This window comes from Fundulus heteroclitus, chromosome 14 (genome assembly GCF_011125445.2).
Source record: "Fundulus heteroclitus isolate FHET01 chromosome 14, MU-UCD_Fhet_4.1, whole genome shotgun sequence".
Classification (NCBI taxonomy): domain Eukaryota; kingdom Metazoa; phylum Chordata; class Actinopteri; order Cyprinodontiformes; family Fundulidae; genus Fundulus; species Fundulus heteroclitus.
Window position 1 is genome coordinate 34,654,338 of NC_046374.1, and position 17,229 is coordinate 34,671,566.

The following is a 17,229-nucleotide window of genomic DNA, read 5'->3' on the forward strand; positions in this document are numbered from 1 at the left end:
GGTAGGTTTACAGTTGTGCCGTACTCTTTCCATTTCCAGATGTGGAAAAGTTAAAGGGGTATGAATACTTGTGTAAGCCTCTGTATGCATCGAAACCTTAAGCAGAGGAGTAAATCTATTGCTGTCTAAAATTGAACATAAAACACCAAAGGCCCCAAACTGGCTGCTTCATAATGCAAAAGAAATGGAAAAGACATCTAACATGAATGAACACCTCACAGCACTTTACAGGACAACAATTTTTTTTCATTATCAGTTCTAAATGATAAAATCAAACTGATGTCATTAAATAAGATCCAATTAAGCCCAGATTAGTTAATATATCAGCTGAGGTCCTAAACAGGGAACTCTGAAGACGTACAAAGACATCATGGAGACATTATTGATGTCTCAGCTTGGTTGAGTAAAAGTTTCTTTGTCTTCTTTTGACCTTAGAAAATAAGACAAGCATCCTTTATGGGGTCTACGTGTGAGGTAAAGGGGTGGAAAGACACTTTAGCTTTACAGAAAACTGTATAAGACGTCCTTTCCTTTTTACATTTAACTGAGGAGTTAATTCCTCCTGCTTATGTACACATGAAGTTCGGGAAGGAGTTATTCAGTAACTGCTTAAATTACATCCAGCCAGGTTTTCTCTTAACCTGACTCTCGCCAGCTGTATGACGCTCCGCCTAGCTCCACTCACATCCATCTGGGACCTCTCCCATAGAGAGTGATTTCTCCAACCCATTTTATTGTCCAGCCAATCAGGATGCAGGGCTGGAGTTTCATAGATGTGACATAGTGGAGAAGCGACTGTGAGACTGTTTTGATTCAGACAACAATGGCGGCTCTCATCGAGGAAGCAAGCGTTAACATTGATGCTGCTATTTCTTCTGTGTTGTCCAATCTACCGAATCAACCGGATGCTACTTTATTGTAAAAATCTGATAATCTGGGTAAACTGAATTTATTTGTGTTGTTTTTTTAGTCAGGCTTAATGTTCAGAACAAACAAGATGATCAATGAAAATCGTGAACTTTAAAATGTACATTTTCTTTATGATCTGTGGGGAAAGATGGAGGACTTTTGCAGTGCTCGTAAATTGGAACAACCCTTCTCTCGTCATTTACAACGTTTCATGTCAGAAGAACAGTTTGGCATCAAGAGTTCAGTCTTTTATTGCAGAAACATGTTTGCAATTGGAACACAGTCAACTACGTGGTCCTCACTCACACACAAATACAATCTGCAGACATTGCCCGCCAAACACGCACACATTTCGCATGAGAAAAATAAACTATCTTTGGACTTAAATACAAGTAGAAAGAGTGGGCGCGTCTAGCCGTAGCTGCCGTCTGGAGGTCTGTAGAGTTTGGGGAATGTGAGGAGCTGGACGCTGCTGAAGGCGAACTTCCTGCTGCCGACGTTCTTCTGGACGTTCTCCGTCCTGCAGCCGTCCCTGTACACACGCAGCAGCACACACAGCCACAGATCAGCAACCAGGCGACAACGGCCGGCAGAAAAACACAAGTCCTGCTCCGTAATGGATAAAAAAGGGCGTACTTTACTAAATCTGTAGTCCTACGAGGCCATTAGAGGCGACCTGAACAGATGTTTTTACGCTGAGCTACAGCAGAGTTAACTAAACACATCCGTTTCAAACTCATCCAACAGTTTACTGCAGCACCAACACTAAATAAGAACAAAATATTCCCAAAATAAACAAGAGCAACACCTTTAAAATATTAATATTTATAGTTTTCATTCATCACCTGGCAGATAAGTTGAACGCTAAAGTGTATAAAGGAGCTTTAAAACAATACACAAGTAGTATTGCTATTGAAATTAGTGAATTATATAAGATAAGAAGCTCCTTTATTGTCCAACAATGGGGAAATTATAATTATAACAGTATATGTTTACATTTATATACTGTTGGGATTTCTCTCCCTGTGACATTTCCTTTTGTTTTAGATCTGGGTCACACAGGCGGGACAAATGTCTTATTTAAGGTGATCCAGAGGGCTGCATTTGATCTTTTATCGACTTAAATTAAACTCACAGCATTCAGTTTGGTCAGTAGGTGGCAGCAAAACTCAACAAATAAACCCGGGAAAGAAAACTGTTACTAAGAGTGGATAAATGAACGGTTCTACTAATTCTTACAGAAATGATCTGGGAATCAGAAACTGGTGTTTGAGAAGAGAAATAAATTTGATCTTCACAGGAACCAACACTTTTTTCCATAAAAAGGTCTTTTTATTGCCAGTAGGGCTGAGTGATAAATTGATTTTATCAATTCATTTGAATTTGCAACTCCTAAAGATTTAATTTTGGAAAAACAAGCTTTTTCACTGTATTTATTTTGGCCAATATCTTCTCCTGAGCTTACATGAAACTTTGGACAACATCAGTCCTGAAAGGGGAAACTGTTTTTGTAATAGCATGCAATGTTGAACATATGGTTAGGAAGATATATTGTTAAAATATTCCCAAGAGGAAACCTTTTTACCCTAAAACAAGAAGCTTTAATTTAGTCTTATAGTCATTTTTTAAGTTAGTGTGAAGATACACAAGTGAAGTGCAGCTTGACTAGCAGCAAACATTTTGTGTTATATTTTCATTATTTACTACGGCGGGGCCTGCCATCTTGTTTTATAAGCATGTTTTAAAGCTCATAAGAAGTTGCACTTTGAATTCAGGTCAACTCCCAGGTGAGATTATTGAAATAAAAGTACATTTAAAAAAACAACAACTTCAGCTATTTAGTTTTATGAAACAAAATGGGAAAAAAAATCGATTTACCAGATTTGGTTAAAAAAATTGGAGCTCACTATTGGTGAAAAGCAGCAACTTGTGCAACTATAATGAACCCAATGTTACTGTTAACATGCAGAAACCTTGAAAAAGTTCTGTAGCTGCAGCAGGAAAACTGTAAACTGCATCTGTGTCAATAGAAGATATTTAGCTTGGAGAAACACCGGGGACAACTTTCAGCAGGGCTAGATGATGGATGGATGAACGTTCGCCTAAATCTGAGCTACACTGAAGATCCTCTCCCTCCGTCAGCAGCAGCACACGGTGGTGAATGTATGCATTTAAAACATGATTAATCTGAAGTGCAACATGTAGATAGATGCCCTTCACTTCCAGTTTCAGGAGGAAAATCCACATGAATCCAAACACAGCGGCTGCAGACTGAGTCTGAGTGGATGAACCGGCAACCTGAGGTCAATCTGAGAGAAAAACGGGACCACAGACAGAAAAACGCTGCGGTGACCAAAGCTGAAGCTTTAAAGTGGATTAAAGGCAAGTAGGTGAAGCTGAAAATATATATTCCAAGTGGTTTGTATCTAAAATAATCTCAGATTAAATAAAAAAATAATCCCCAAAACTATTGTGCAAAAATACGTAAAACAATCTCACTTTCTGAGAAACAAAAAATGTTTCTACAGTAAAACTGGTTGGTAATACGTTCAGATACATAAATAAATAATCTCTAAGCTTCTTCGGGCACATTTACGTTCTCCCAATGCCGCTCTGGACAGACCTGGGAGAACGTTTATCATGGACTCATCCCGCTGAGGCCGTTTACTGGTACTTAGGCAGCAGAACCACCGGGCTGAATATGAGCCAGAGCACCAGGAGGTGAGAAGTCACCAGCAGGAAGGCTAACGGGTAAAAGTGTCTTCTGGAGGCCAAACACAGCTGAAGCCAGGAGCCCTGGAGAGCCGAGGGGCATTCTGTCGGCTCAAAGCCCGACATAGAGAGCCCCGAGTGGCCGTAACAGCCCAGCATCTGTCCCCAGGACAGACGAGACCTGCAGGAGGAGCGTTCGTGTGCAGGGGTGGACAACAGAAGAGAAGGTGGAGGAGGAAACAAAACACAGAAAAGGGAAGAAAATTAAAAAGAAAAGAAGAAATACTGAAAGACTGAACAGAAAATAAAGGTCAAAGACGCAGTGAGAGAGAAGAAGAAGAGGAGGAGGAGGAGGAGTTTAATGAGCCTCACCTCCTCATGCTGTCCAGTGCGGAGCTGAAGTGCTGCTGGCTGAGAGCGTGCTGCTCTCTGAGGATCGTACACTGCTCCAGCGTCACAGACATCGCCGTGCGATCCTTCGCGCTCTTACAGCTCGTCAGGCGAACGCCGTTGACCTTACGGCACACCTGCACACAAGGAAACACCCTCACAGCGTGTGGAGAAGACCGTCGACAGGCAAACTCTGTCTCCAGCGTCATCATGCCCCCCCATCCCCACAAACACACACTCCCCGGCTGTTAAATCGACAAATCCTTTTCTTTTTGGGTAAATTCAGACATTATACACCCCTCAGCAGCTCTGAGGATGAACAGAACCTTCATTCTGTGATCCTCATGGTTCATTTCTGGAACTGCAGCTTCTCTGCTTCCTGGGCGCTGCATGGATGGACCTGGTTCCAACAGAAGCAGCAGTGATACTTTCTCCTGTGTGGATTAATCATCAGGCAGCGAAGCAGGAGCGGCCTCACAGGCTTCATGCCAAAGCTGCGTCATTAATAAGCCGACAAAACCAGGCGATGGTCCAAGTAGCCTAATTTACTGCAATGCTTTTGGAGTGGCAGGTGCTGTGGACACGGAGGCCTCCAACGTCAACAAGCAAGTGACACGAAAATCCATGATTTAAAGTAATAGCGCCGTGTTCAGTCTTTCCACACAGAGATAAGAAGGATTGGATGTGCTATGCTAACTGTGAAATAGGGCTTCCACCAGTGGATGAACGCACACATCTCCAAGTTGTGCATGATGGCAGATATGAAGACACTGTTAGCACAACGGGCTGCAGGTTAAAGGTGCATAGACACTTTATTTTACTTTTTTTATACGTCAGTAGCTCACTCTGGTTACATACAAAGTTTTTATGAAAGATTATCATGTCCTGCTGCAGTATTAGTTGTTATTTTGGTGTTTTATGAGTTGTTTTTGCTCATTGTGTTACTAAATAAAGGTTAATCACAATTTTAACGGAAGTATACACATACATGCAGCTAACGGCTATTAGCATCTCACCAGGGAAACAAAGAATGGTCCAAGATCCAGTGGGGGGAAAAAACGCAAAAAAAATATGATTCAAGAGAAAAAAGCCTGGAATGTCGTTGGGAATGAAGTCTGAACGTTAGTGTTCACCAGCCCCCAGGTGGAGGTTTTACTGCAGTCCGTTTACACTTGGTGGCGTTCTGCATTTAGTACAGGAATCCAAATTAAAAAAAATAAAACCTGCTTTTGGAGTGGCAGTGCTGTGGACACGGAGGCCTCCAACTGTCTACGCTGCAACAGGGACGTCAACAAGCAAGTGACATGTAAATCCATGATTTACAATAATAGCGCCGTGTTCAGTCTTTCCACACAGAGATAAAAAGGATTGGATGTGCTATGCTAACTGTATAACAGGGCTTCCACCAGTGGATGAACGCACACATCTCCAAGTTGTGCATGATGGCAGATATGAAGACACTGTTAGCACAACGGGCTGCAGGTTAAAGGTGCATAGCCATGTTATTTTACTTTTCTATACGTCAGTAGGTCACTCTGGTTACATACAAAGTTTTTATGAAAGATTATCATGTCCTGCTGCAGTATTAGTTGTTATTTTGGTGTTTTATGAGTTGTTTTGTTCATTGTGTTACTAAATAAAGCCTTTCGTAGTTAATCACAATTTCAACGGAAGTATACACATACATGCAGCTAACGGCTATTAGCATCTCACCAGGGAAACGAAGAATGGTCCAAGATCCAGTGGGAAAAAAAACGCAAAAAAAATATGATTCAAGAGGGAAAAGCCTGGAATGTCGTTGGGAATGAAGTCTGAACGTTAGTGTTCACCAGCCCCCAGGTGGAGTTTTTATGGCAGTCCGTTTACACTTGGTGGCGTTCTGCGTTTAGTACAGGAATCCAAATAAAAAAAATAAAACCTGCTTTAAAAGGTAAAATTAGCTGAAAATAAATCAGTTTCCATTAAATGCCTTGGAAATCATCTGTTTAATTTTACAATTTTAATTTTGTGTCCTAAATTTTACATAAGGTGTGCTCCAGGGCTCAGTATTTGTGCTAACACTTTTTACAATATAGATTCACAATTTTCCCCAAAATGTAACATGATTCATATTTTCATCTTAATGTTGAAGTATTTATAGCTATGCAAACACAGTTGACATTACCCAGTCATTTTTTTTCCTCTGCAAACTGGTACTAAACACTAAAAAAAAAAACAAAAGCTTTGTTGCTTTCAAACAAAGAAAAATTATTCCCTGCAGCTCTCCCTGCCATTTAATAACACGATATAATAATTGATGAAAATCCTTCCTTAAAGTCCTATGCAGAAAATCTTCTAAAAAAAACTGAACAAAGGTTGAATCCTGGAGTCTTAATGAGATTTACCTGCATAAAAACGAAGACAAAAACTATAGTGAATGTTAGCGAAAAGTTATTAAAGGTGGATAGAAGAATATATTTTGGACTGAAAGATTTTCCTTTCTACTTTTAAGGCCGTAATCATTTGTTTCTCTGTTTCTTTCACTCAGTCGTCCCTCGTTAATGAGCCCAATCTAACCGTTTTCTGCTGTTTTAATGGAAGCTCAGTTAAAATGATCAGCTGTGATTAAACAGCAGATACCAGCAGGACTTACGAAAGCTGCTATCCACAGCACCTCCACGTTTTTCCTCTTCTTGGCCTCCACGCTGCGATCAAGAGACGACAGCAGGTCTAATAGTGACTGGATACCAGCTGAGGGAGAGAAGAGAGCTGCTTCAGTTCACGGTCTGTTAGAAAGGCTCGTTTAAAGCAAAATGTCACCAGAGAGACACTTTATGTCAAAGTGAGACGTCTTGTTTATACACAAGCTTTGTTGTTTTAATGTTATTTCCCTCCTACTGAACCTTGCTCTGCTATTTAGTGGCCAAGTAAATAAAAAACCGTAGACAAATAGACTTTATTACCTACTGTAGGTATTGGTTTCATTGGCTTCATGCAGAAAAAAATGTTTGGAAACGTGTTTCCACTGCATGAATTTGTTAATCTGGAACCATGTTATTTTTGTATAACTTTTATTTTAGGCTTTAAGATTCCATAGTTTGCACATTACCTTATATTTGTGTCTGTCTGGTTATCTATTGAAATATTGACTCAGATGTTATGATCAGCTACTACCTGAGTAGCCACTTTACCAAATACTAATATATAATTAATGTGTCAGTAAGCATGCTTGCTAAATGCAATATTTCCTTTCTTTACTGTCTCCATTAAGCCATTTGCTGCTTTGTGAACTTGGATTCCAGGCATCTGGGCACCAAGTTCAGTAAAGCACAATTCAGCAGCGTTTTATTGTTTATTATTTCAGGTAGCGTTACTTGGATGTATGGAAATTAGATAATTAAAGAAGCAGGATAACTCAGTGAATTTAGGACTTTTTAGGAAAAACCCTATGTAATAATTATATTATTCTGAAAACAGAGACCTCCATTGGCCCTTACAGTTTGTCGGACGTCTCCAAACGTCTCAGTCTTACCCGTGTTAGGAAGTTTGTCCCTCAGCTTGTTACAATAAGCTCTGAGACGTTCACAGCTCTGCTGATTTATTCTTTCCTGCAGCGAACTGTCTCCAAACCTGCAAACCACAGAAAGCAAGGCCTTAGTCACCAGTAATACTGTGATGTACTAGAGTACACATTCAATTCAATTAAATTTTATTTATATAGCGCCAAATCATGAAACATGTCATCTCAAGGCACTTTACAAAATCAAGTTCAATCATATTATAAAGATTGGTCAAAAATGTCATATATAAGGAAACCAGTTGATTGCATCAAAGTCCCGATAAACAGCATTCACTCCTGAAGAAGCCTATTATTCTATACATTATTCTTCCACGCAGTTGCTCTTCAGATTTTTCTTCCAAGAAGCCAGACTAGCTACAGAACTCATCAGATGAGCAGGAAAATGAGAAAAGCAGGAAAAAAGAAATTTTGATAGAAAGGAGACACGAGGAAATTGGAGCTTGGTGGGTCATGACATTTTTTTTTCCAACATTGGGATATTATTTAAAGGCATACTATGCAACATTTTTCAGTTAATTAATGTGTTCCATACCGTTTTGAATGATTAAATGAGTCATTTCAGGTCGAACAAAGGTTTTCTCGGCCCCCCTGGTGGTCTGTAGGGGAAATACCGCACTTGCTACACGCCCCCAGTGAAAGGCATGCTCGTTGGTAGCGCAGTGGCGATATTTGTGCATTTATCATGGCGGAACCAGCGAGAAAACAGCGAAAGCCCATGTTGGAGCAGAAAAGAGAGAGGAAAAGGGCTCTGGACAGAGAGAGGAGTCGTACACGGGTGAACATAGAAAGCTGCAAGGCTGACGCGGACCTCGCGTTTCTGCTGATGTGATTGTAAGTAACATTGGAATGGTTTCTCTCTCTCTCTCTCTGTGTGCATGTTCATACCTTCACTGTGTTAGTCATTGTTTGTACTGCCGTTTTTTCCACTTTTCGTTGCGTTCGCCTGTCTGCTAAGCTCAAAACAACCGCGCCTGGCTTGACGGAGAAACCAGAACAGCTGAGCATCTTTATGACAGTGCACTTTTACTTTCGCCCTCTGGGGGGAGCCTTGCTGGAAAATCAACCCCGGTTGCATAGTATACCTTTAACATTTTTTAAAGCAGTAAATACACCGGTGCTAAGAGAGGAAGGCAGAGTGCTCAGCGACAGTCGGTGCATCCCACCAATCAGCAGCGCCACCAATCAGGTGACTACTTAACACTTTTGGAAGTGAACTTTGACACAGGATGTTGTTTTCCTGTTTATTCCTTCCAAAATAGGAGCGTATACGTGCATGAAAGTCTTTCCTTTTTTAAAAGAGAGGCGCAGCAGAAAGCATCTGAGAACCACCGATCTAGTGTAAATCTCTTGACACGCGCGCATGCTGCTTTGCTGCGCCTGGTGTGTCTCCTCCTTAAGATATGAAGCTATTGACTTAGATGTGCGTTCAGAGCTGCTGGGTTTGTACCTGTCAGCCAGACTCTGATGCTGGTTGATCCCGACGTTGAAGAGAACAGGCTCGACTCGGATCAATCGACCCGCCTGGAGCTCCTGAGGCAACGACCTGAAGGTTTCAGAGGGCAGCGGCACCTGGACGACAAACCCGCCCCTGGATGGAGGAGAGAATAGCACCATGCTTAAGCTGCTCTGTGTGTCTGTCTACGGGTTTGTCCATCGTTGTGAGGACCAAATCTTGACAGTAGACCAACGCTGTGGGGACATTTTCCAAGATCCACACAATGCAAATTGGGCTAATGCCTAGGGTTAGGGCTAAGGTGGTAATTCAGTTTAGGTTAAGGTTAGGTCTGTATCTGTGACCATAAGGTTTAGGTGGGTTTAGTATCACATTGACATCCTCCTAATTCAGTCATTTGACCAAAAAAGTTTAGTGTGGGGAGTTAAAGACAAGTCATGGGCCGACGCATGAGCTCAACTCCCTGTTGTCTGCCCAGGTTTCAGACAAATATAATATTCCTATTGTCTCTATTGGACTGCTTTAAATTATTTATCGTTTAATTAGTGCTGAACTTGTTATAAGATTTAAGAATAAGAGAACTGAGTTAATTGAACACAAGAAAGGCTCCTTTACTGCCCATCTTTAAAGTTTTACTTAAAATTATTCTTTGGCTTTTACCACCTTAGTTTTTATTTAACATTTGTTTTATTTAAGTATAGTCTTATTTATAATTTGTATTTTTTATCTTATTTATTACATTTTTTTTTTATTTTGTATTTCCGTGGATAGGGTTTTAGCTCTATACAGGGTTGGGCTCAGGGCATAGAAAGCAATAGAAAATGAATGGAAGTCAATGGAAGGTCCCCACAGTGATGTACATACCAACGTGTGTGTGTGTGTGTGTGTTCTCACCATGTTCCCCTGAGCGTGGGCAGCAGGTCGTCTGGTTGCTCTGACTTGGCCTCGGTGATGGCGAACGCCACGCTGCTCAGGTCGGCCACACCCACCTCCATGTCCTCCAGCATCCCCACCTCCTCACCTGACGCACACGCAGACACGCTGTGAATTATTCAGACCAGAATAAAGAGGAACACGCTCTGAATGCTCGATTGGCGCCGTCGTCCTGATGGAAAAGTGGCGCCGTCCCGACAGGAACCGTACCGTAGGTGCTGAGCAGGCTTTCAAACTGAGCCAGGATTCCTACAGAGAGAAGCTGCTGCAGGAACTCTGGATCCTCCAGACCCCCGAAAAGCTTCAGCATGAAGCCACAAACCACGGCTGACAGCTGGGAGACGCACAGAGAGACAGACTGTAACAATTAAACTGGACATTAAAGGACCAGTCTCACTTTGTTAAAGCAGCAACATGTAACGCTCAGCCACTAGGGGGCACTAGACCTGAAACTTTCCAGTTCAGTGCCTCTGAAGTTTTCTTTAGATATTTATTCATATTAAACAAGGCCCGTCACAGAATATATATTTTATTTAATGAATTTGTAATAGTCAGCATCAAAAAAAATAAAATTGTGTTTTATATATCTTCTAGTTTTTTTTTTTACCATTTTTCCTTTATGTGCAAATAAAAATAAAACAACGTTAATAAGTTCAAATACAGCAAAACTGAGCCAACAGAAGATACAAACATAATAATAAAAATAAAAATCACCAATTAAATGGAAATAATAATTAAAAAGAGAAAAAAGAAACATATATAGATTCTTATAAATAAGAAAAAACAAAATAACACATTGAATTGAATAACATTTACATGGATGAACTATCAAGGCGCCTGAATTGTTGTAAAACAGGCTGTGTAGTTGGTGACCGCATAATCAATCACATAATGTATGCGGATGATTTGGTAGTCTTATGCCCATATAGTGCTGGCCTTCAACAATTACTAAGGGTCTGTTCCCAATATGGATGTGATTTTGATGTCAAATACAATGCTAAGAAAAGCAATATCATGATTGTTAGAAGTAGATCAGATAAGCATCTGATAACCCCTGACTTCTCTTTATCTGGCATTGTCCTCAATATACACAATGAAATTAAATATCTGGGACATTACATAACTGATGACCTATTTGATGATCGTGACATTCGTAGGCAGTATTGCATGATATATGCTCAGGCTAATATTTTGAACAGAAAGTTTGGTATGTGTTCATCCTCTGTGAAGGTAGCTCTTTTTAAAGCTTTTTACACTTCATTTTACACAGCCCATCTATGGCGAAGATATAAAAAAAGTAGCCTGCACAAACTTTATGTGGCATACAATGATGGCCTGAGGCTCCTACTTAAAGTGCCTAGATGGAGCAGTGCTAGCCACATGTTTGTACATACCGCTGTTCCCACATGTGCAGCTGCACTCAGGAATCTCATGTATAAATGTATGTGTAGATTATCTGTGTCATACAATAATATAATAGTAATTTTAGTGAACCCTGTTTTTAGTACAGTGAGATTTTTCTCAAGATTGTGGAAACATTGGCGTCATCATTTATTTGTGGCTCAGTGACTGTCATTTTATTCCTTGTTTGTCTTTTTCTTTTTTTTATCATTTGTTTTTTACTATGGACCTCTTTTGTGTCTGAAATAAAGATTGATTGATTGATTGATTGAATTAACATGAAAGAAAAACAACTTTAAACAAAAAATAAATAAATTACGACAAAAAAACTAAAACTTTTTCCTCTCTAAGAAATAAAATAAAAAATAAAAAAACAGAAAAAAGCAAAACTCACCCCCTGGCTGAAGACAGCGTGGCGCCGCTGGACTATCTGTGCGGGACCCTGAGCAACAGTCGCAGCCACTGCCCCCTGCAGGACGACGAAGGTCATGGCAGCGCGAGCCTTCGTCACTGCCTCCCGCACGCAGTCTCTCAGAGTGACCACCAGGGGGAGCAGCTGCTCCTGCCAGGAGGATAAAGAGGAGGAGGAGCAGGAGGAAGGAGAGGCTGGAGGAAAGGAAGAGAAGAAATCAGCGTCATTTATCGTCGTTCGTCAGCTGCTTAGATCCATTTATTTTAGTTTCCTTTATTTGACAGCTTGTTTACTTGGCATGTTATGTTTTTTTTTTAACAAAACTTATAGTTAGAGTGGCTTATGTTACTCTGAGCTACCTCTATAGTTATGCTGCTATAGGCTTAGGCTACTGGAGGACATCAGGGCCTATTTCTCTCACTCTACTGATTTATCCTACTGCTCTCCAATTTGCATTGTTTATTGTTATTTCAGCTTTTAACTTCATTTTTCTCTTCATAGAAGGTACACCTGGTCTGGCGTTCTGTTAGCTGTGACATCATCCAGAGAAGACAGATCATCCACTATTACCATCTAACATAGAAAGTACTCCTGGGTCAATGTGAGCTTCTGTGCTTTCTGTGTCTCTGCTCTGTCTTCTCTGAACCCCAGTGGGTGGAGGCAGATGAGCGTTCACACTGAGCCTGGTTCTGGTTCTGCTGGAGGTTCTCCTCCCTGTTAAAGGGGAGTTTTCCTTTCTACTGTCGCTTCATGCATGCTCAGTATGAGGGATTGCTGCAAAGCCGTCAACAATGCAGACGACTGTCCACTGTGGCTCTACGCTCTTTCAGGAGGAGTGAATGCTGCTTGGAGAGACTTGATGCAACCTGCTGGGTTTCCTTAGAGAGGAAACTTTCTCACCAACCTGGAGGATCTGATGGAGTTTGACTTTAGAAAGTGCCTTCAGATGACATGTTTCAAGAATTGGTGCTATATAAAGAAGATTGAATTGAATTGAATTACTATTTTTTTACTTTGTGACACAATTTGTGATTAAAATAACTAGGAAAAAACCTCAATTACAATAAATTCTGTCACCTGTAATTAAAAAATCTGCTAAATGTGAACCTCTTTAGAGAACCTTGTGTTTCAGCAACATGTCCCTCTGTCCCACCTGCGTTCTGGGACCTGGCGTCCCCCGGTGACGACTGCTCCTGCAGGAGGCGCTCTCGGCCCTGCAGACGCTCCACCATGGCGAGGATGCAGTCCAGACACTTTCCCACGTTCTCCCACGTCCGGTCCTACCCAAACACACACCGTTACGCCACCGCCGGCACGACAGACGCCGACGCCAGAACTGCAGGCCACACCCGCTCCAACTTGCCCACTCCTCGCCGCCGTACTCGCCGCCGTCCTGCAGCCGAAGCGACGGCGCCCACTCCTGGTCGGCTGGGGCGACCTCGCAGTGCAACCCGTTGCTGTGCACGTGGTCGCTGTGGTTGTTGGAGGCGGACTGGTCGTGGATGTCCAGCAGGGCGCGTTTAACCAGTTCGTCTTTTAGGGCGTGAATGAACAGCGAGGTCTGAGGAGAGAAGGACGTAAGGGATGATTTATCTGCATCTAAAAATAAAAAAAAAAGCAAGCCTTCCTGTTAGCCGTGCGCTCTCCTGTTCTCACCTGCTCCTTGAGGCTGTCCAGCGCCTCCCACAGGCGGCCGAAGTTTACCTCCGCGCAGACGAACAGCAGCTCCTCAGCGAGCCCGAAGATGAGAGGCTGCAGCCGGGCGACGCTGGCCAGCAGCTCCCTGGCTCTGCAGATCTCGTCTCGGGAATACGACACGGAGCTGCAGAGGGATGAGGCGTTATAAAGAAGCGTCATGGGAAGCTCTTCTTCTGCTGCTTCCACCCCAGGAGCTGATAATTTCTAGAGGGAGGAACCCCTGAAGCCAAAAACCTCCTGAGCTGAACTGGACTAGGCTCATTGAGAGCAGCTCTTTGTCTCAAAGACACAATTTGCTCCCGTTTCTTTAGTTAAATTTAAACAAAAACCTCCAAAATTTCTCTTATAAACAAAAATAATTTAGAAATTCATTCAGGTTGGTGAACCTAGTGAATCTAAAATGAGAGAGAAAAATAGATAAATAAGAGAGACAGAAGCTGCTCATGGAAACCTGTATTCTGAGATATTAATGGAAAGTTAAGTGGAAGGAAAGCCTTTGCAGTCCCTCAGCCCACATGTGATGTGGTATCCCTCCGCCCCAGCATGTGCTGGAACGCTTTTATATTTTAATATTTATACAATAATGACCACCTGCCCTATTTACTAGGGGGCAAATATAACTCAAGTCACTTCAGCGTGATCTCTCCTCCGCTGCAGCGCCGGTAAAGCCGTGCTGCGGCGGAGCGCACACACACACACACACACACGTGTGTATATATATATATATATATATATATATATATATATATATATATATATATATATATATATATATATATATATATATATATATATATATATATATTCCGTGGAGTCAGATGATGATGACTCCACGGAGCTCCCATCACTGTCACTAAGTACTTCATCACTCTCTGCTTCGTACAGAGCACCAGTCGTTACCATGTTGGAAAATAGTGCCTCGTGACAAAAAACAGAGCGTTGGGACTTGCTCAACAGCGGGTCCGCTGAGTGACGTCACAAAATGGGAGGTGACAGCACTATTCTTGACCAAGATGGATTCCTCTACATAAACATGATTAAATTAAAATTATTCTTAATTAAAAAAATTTATAATTTATTGCACAGTATGTAGTAGTTTTATATTTAAAGTACTCTCAGCAGTTTGATTTCTGATTTTGACCGGACTTCTCCTTTGAAAACATAAATAATTTCTAATGCATAATATAAAAAATACTATCAGCATGAGGAATTTAAAGGAGTCCTTGGGAAAATGTTACCAATGCTATGGGGAAACGTTTCAGAACCGCTGCTATAAAGTACATTAAACTAAGGGGTCCTTAGCTTGAAAAAGGGGTGTGAATACTTTTGCGTCTGAGCGGCAGAAGTCAGGGCTCACCTCTTTCTGTGGTGAGCGTGTTTGCTGATCAGCTTCTTGAGTCCGCCGTGTCTGAACGCCTGGTGGTGGTCGGCCGGGGCACCGAACGTGACGACCTCGTACCAAACACCTGGACACGGGGGACAGACGTCAGGATGAGGACAGACGTCAGGATGAGGACAGACGAGGCGGTCATAAGAGGAGGAAGGAGGAGAGTCTCCTGGCAGTACCTGCGCTGTCGGGGCCGGTCACCTCCATCCTCTGGGAGTGCAGGTTGGTGGGGACGAACTGGAGGTGTCTGTCAGACTTGCTGCTGCTTGCCTTGAAGCAGGACGAAGCTGCTGGACAGAGGAGGAGGAGGAGGATGAGAAGGGTGGGGCTGGTGAGAAGGAAAACACGGAGACCGAGACCCCCGAGCAGCTGGTTTACTCACTGGAGAGCTTGTCGAGTTCGGCCTGCGTGTGCCGATAGGCGCTGGTCAGCTGGCTGCAGTGGGCGATGACGTCGTGGCGCAGGCCGTCCCAGTGCGGCGAAAGGTCGCTGAGCTCCTTCACCTCCAGGACTCTGGAGGAACAGAAACAAACTCTGGTACTTTTTCTCAACCAGCTGGAACGTCACCACGGGCGTAACTGACGGGGGGCGACCGGTGGGACTAGCCCCCCCCCCTCTTCCCTTTGCATCCGTGCCCTTAGTCCTCCACCCTCTCTTCCAGCTGCTACAAGCGTTTAATCCGTCATTTACGGCCGTTTCTCTGAGCCGTCTTTAACACTAATGCCGCGAATCACAAGCAGAAAACGTTGATCAGCTTTTTTCCAAACGAAGCGTATAAGTTGACTAATGCTGTCAATGACCCGTTAACACGGTTAAATCGGCAGTATATCATGTTGAGCTAGTTAACGACTAAGCTAAAATTCAGCACTAGTGGAAAGTAGAGTTGGACGATAATTCAATAACAATATATATCTATCGAATAACAGTTTTTCTTCCTTTTACATTCTATCCATGTAGGTTAATATTACATCATTACATCCTCCCAACCAATCACAACTCAGACACAGGAACCAAGCTCCACCCCCTTCAAAGAGTTCAGAGAGCACATGTTCTTTTTTTCTCTTTTAAAAACTTGCAGTTTTGGTAAAAAGTTGAATAAATGGTTGAGTTTGAATTCAGTGTTTGTGTCTGCATCTAAAAATAGGTTGCTAAGCAACAGCATAAAATGACCAGGGCTGCTCTTAAAATAAGTGTTTTGAATTTGTTGATAATTATCGATATTGATCAATGTGATTTCTATTTCATCTATATGTTTTGTTTCTATACCGTCCAGCGCTGGTGGAAAGGTAACGAGCGTCTACCAGAGGTGACTGTAATAACTCAGACATTTAGTCTACAGGTGTTATAAGAGACTCTGCTACGATCAGTTTATTTAAAACCAATTGTAAAAGATGGCTGTAAGAGAACCAGGTCTCACTAATGTCAGATTATCCTCATCATGTTGCAATGTTGTTAATGTCTTTTATTCCAGTGTTTTGTTATTAATTGATTGATTGCTGTCTTCTGTCTGATTGTTTGGTTTCTTTCTGGCTTTTTTCTTATGACTTGCCAGGGACTACAGATGTAAAGTAGCCTTTGGACTAATTCTGGCTCATAGATATGCACTGTCCCCTTTAAATAAAAAGAAAAAAAGAAATAAGAATACTGTTGCTAGCTGGGCTATGCGCCTCACTAGTCAGTTCATGGTGAGAATGAACACGTTTCTCTTTCATGTCCTTGCAGGACTTGTGCTCATTGTGGCTTTCTGCATACTTGAACTAAATCCTCACTGCCGCCAATACAAAGAGCAGAAAAGAAGCAGCGGATGATTCTGGGTGTTTACGGGGACGATGGGGGAAGGAGTTCCTGCACTGCAAAAACAAACTAAAAATATGTAAAACGTTCTTGAAATTAGTCTATTTGTCCTTGATTTGAGCAGGTAAATAAGATTATCTGCCAATGGAAAGAGTAATTTTACCCCTAAAATAAGATAATTAGATATAATGCACTTGAAATAAGTTGATGGAGATGAGTTATTTCTGTTTTAAGTGCAAAAATCTTATTCCATTGGCAGATTATCTTATTTACCTACTCAAATAAAGTACAAATACACTAATTTCAAGAAATTTTTAACTTATTTTTAGTTTAGTTTAGTCGGTTTTTGCAGTGTGGAACTAGCTGGGTAAAAGAGGTCTATCTGCAAAGAGGAACCAATCACATATCAGCCATTTCACAGATACTTAGAAATATTTCTGGTCTTTTACACTTCAAAAAGGAAACTAAAAGCAAGTCAAATGTCCTTGAAATGTGTGCATTTGTCTTTGAATTGAGCAAGTAAATAAAACTATCTGCCAATGGAACGAGTACTTTTACCCCTAAAATAAGATAATTAGAAA

At 41.7% G+C, this 17,229-nt stretch overlaps 1 protein-coding gene across 1 annotated transcript in view; it reads right to left on the reverse strand.

The window, feature by feature from the left end:
- Positions 1–1,145: 1,145 nt before the first annotated feature.
- LOC118565781 (type II inositol 3,4-bisphosphate 4-phosphatase-like) overlaps positions 1,146–17,229 on the reverse strand; it is a 30,373-nt gene continuing 14,289 nt past the window's right edge. The window contains exons 6-19 of the mRNA XM_036146776.1: positions 15,237–15,367; positions 15,034–15,141; positions 14,825–14,933; positions 13,426–13,591; positions 13,133–13,330; positions 12,923–13,049; positions 11,752–11,963; positions 10,167–10,290; positions 9,918–10,044; positions 9,018–9,158; positions 7,523–7,620; positions 6,644–6,741; positions 3,994–4,148; positions 1,146–1,441 (exon numbers count right to left, since the gene is read on the reverse strand). Coding sequence (XP_036002669.1) covers positions 1,321–1,441; positions 3,994–4,148; positions 6,644–6,741; positions 7,523–7,620; positions 9,018–9,158; positions 9,918–10,044; positions 10,167–10,290; positions 11,752–11,963; positions 12,923–13,049; positions 13,133–13,330; positions 13,426–13,591; positions 14,825–14,933; positions 15,034–15,141; positions 15,237–15,367 — 1,915 coding nt within the window. The 3' untranslated portion in view covers positions 1,146–1,320. The remainder of the gene's footprint in view (positions 1,442–3,993; positions 4,149–6,643; positions 6,742–7,522; positions 7,621–9,017; positions 9,159–9,917; positions 10,045–10,166; positions 10,291–11,751; positions 11,964–12,922; positions 13,050–13,132; positions 13,331–13,425; positions 13,592–14,824; positions 14,934–15,033; positions 15,142–15,236; positions 15,368–17,229) is intronic.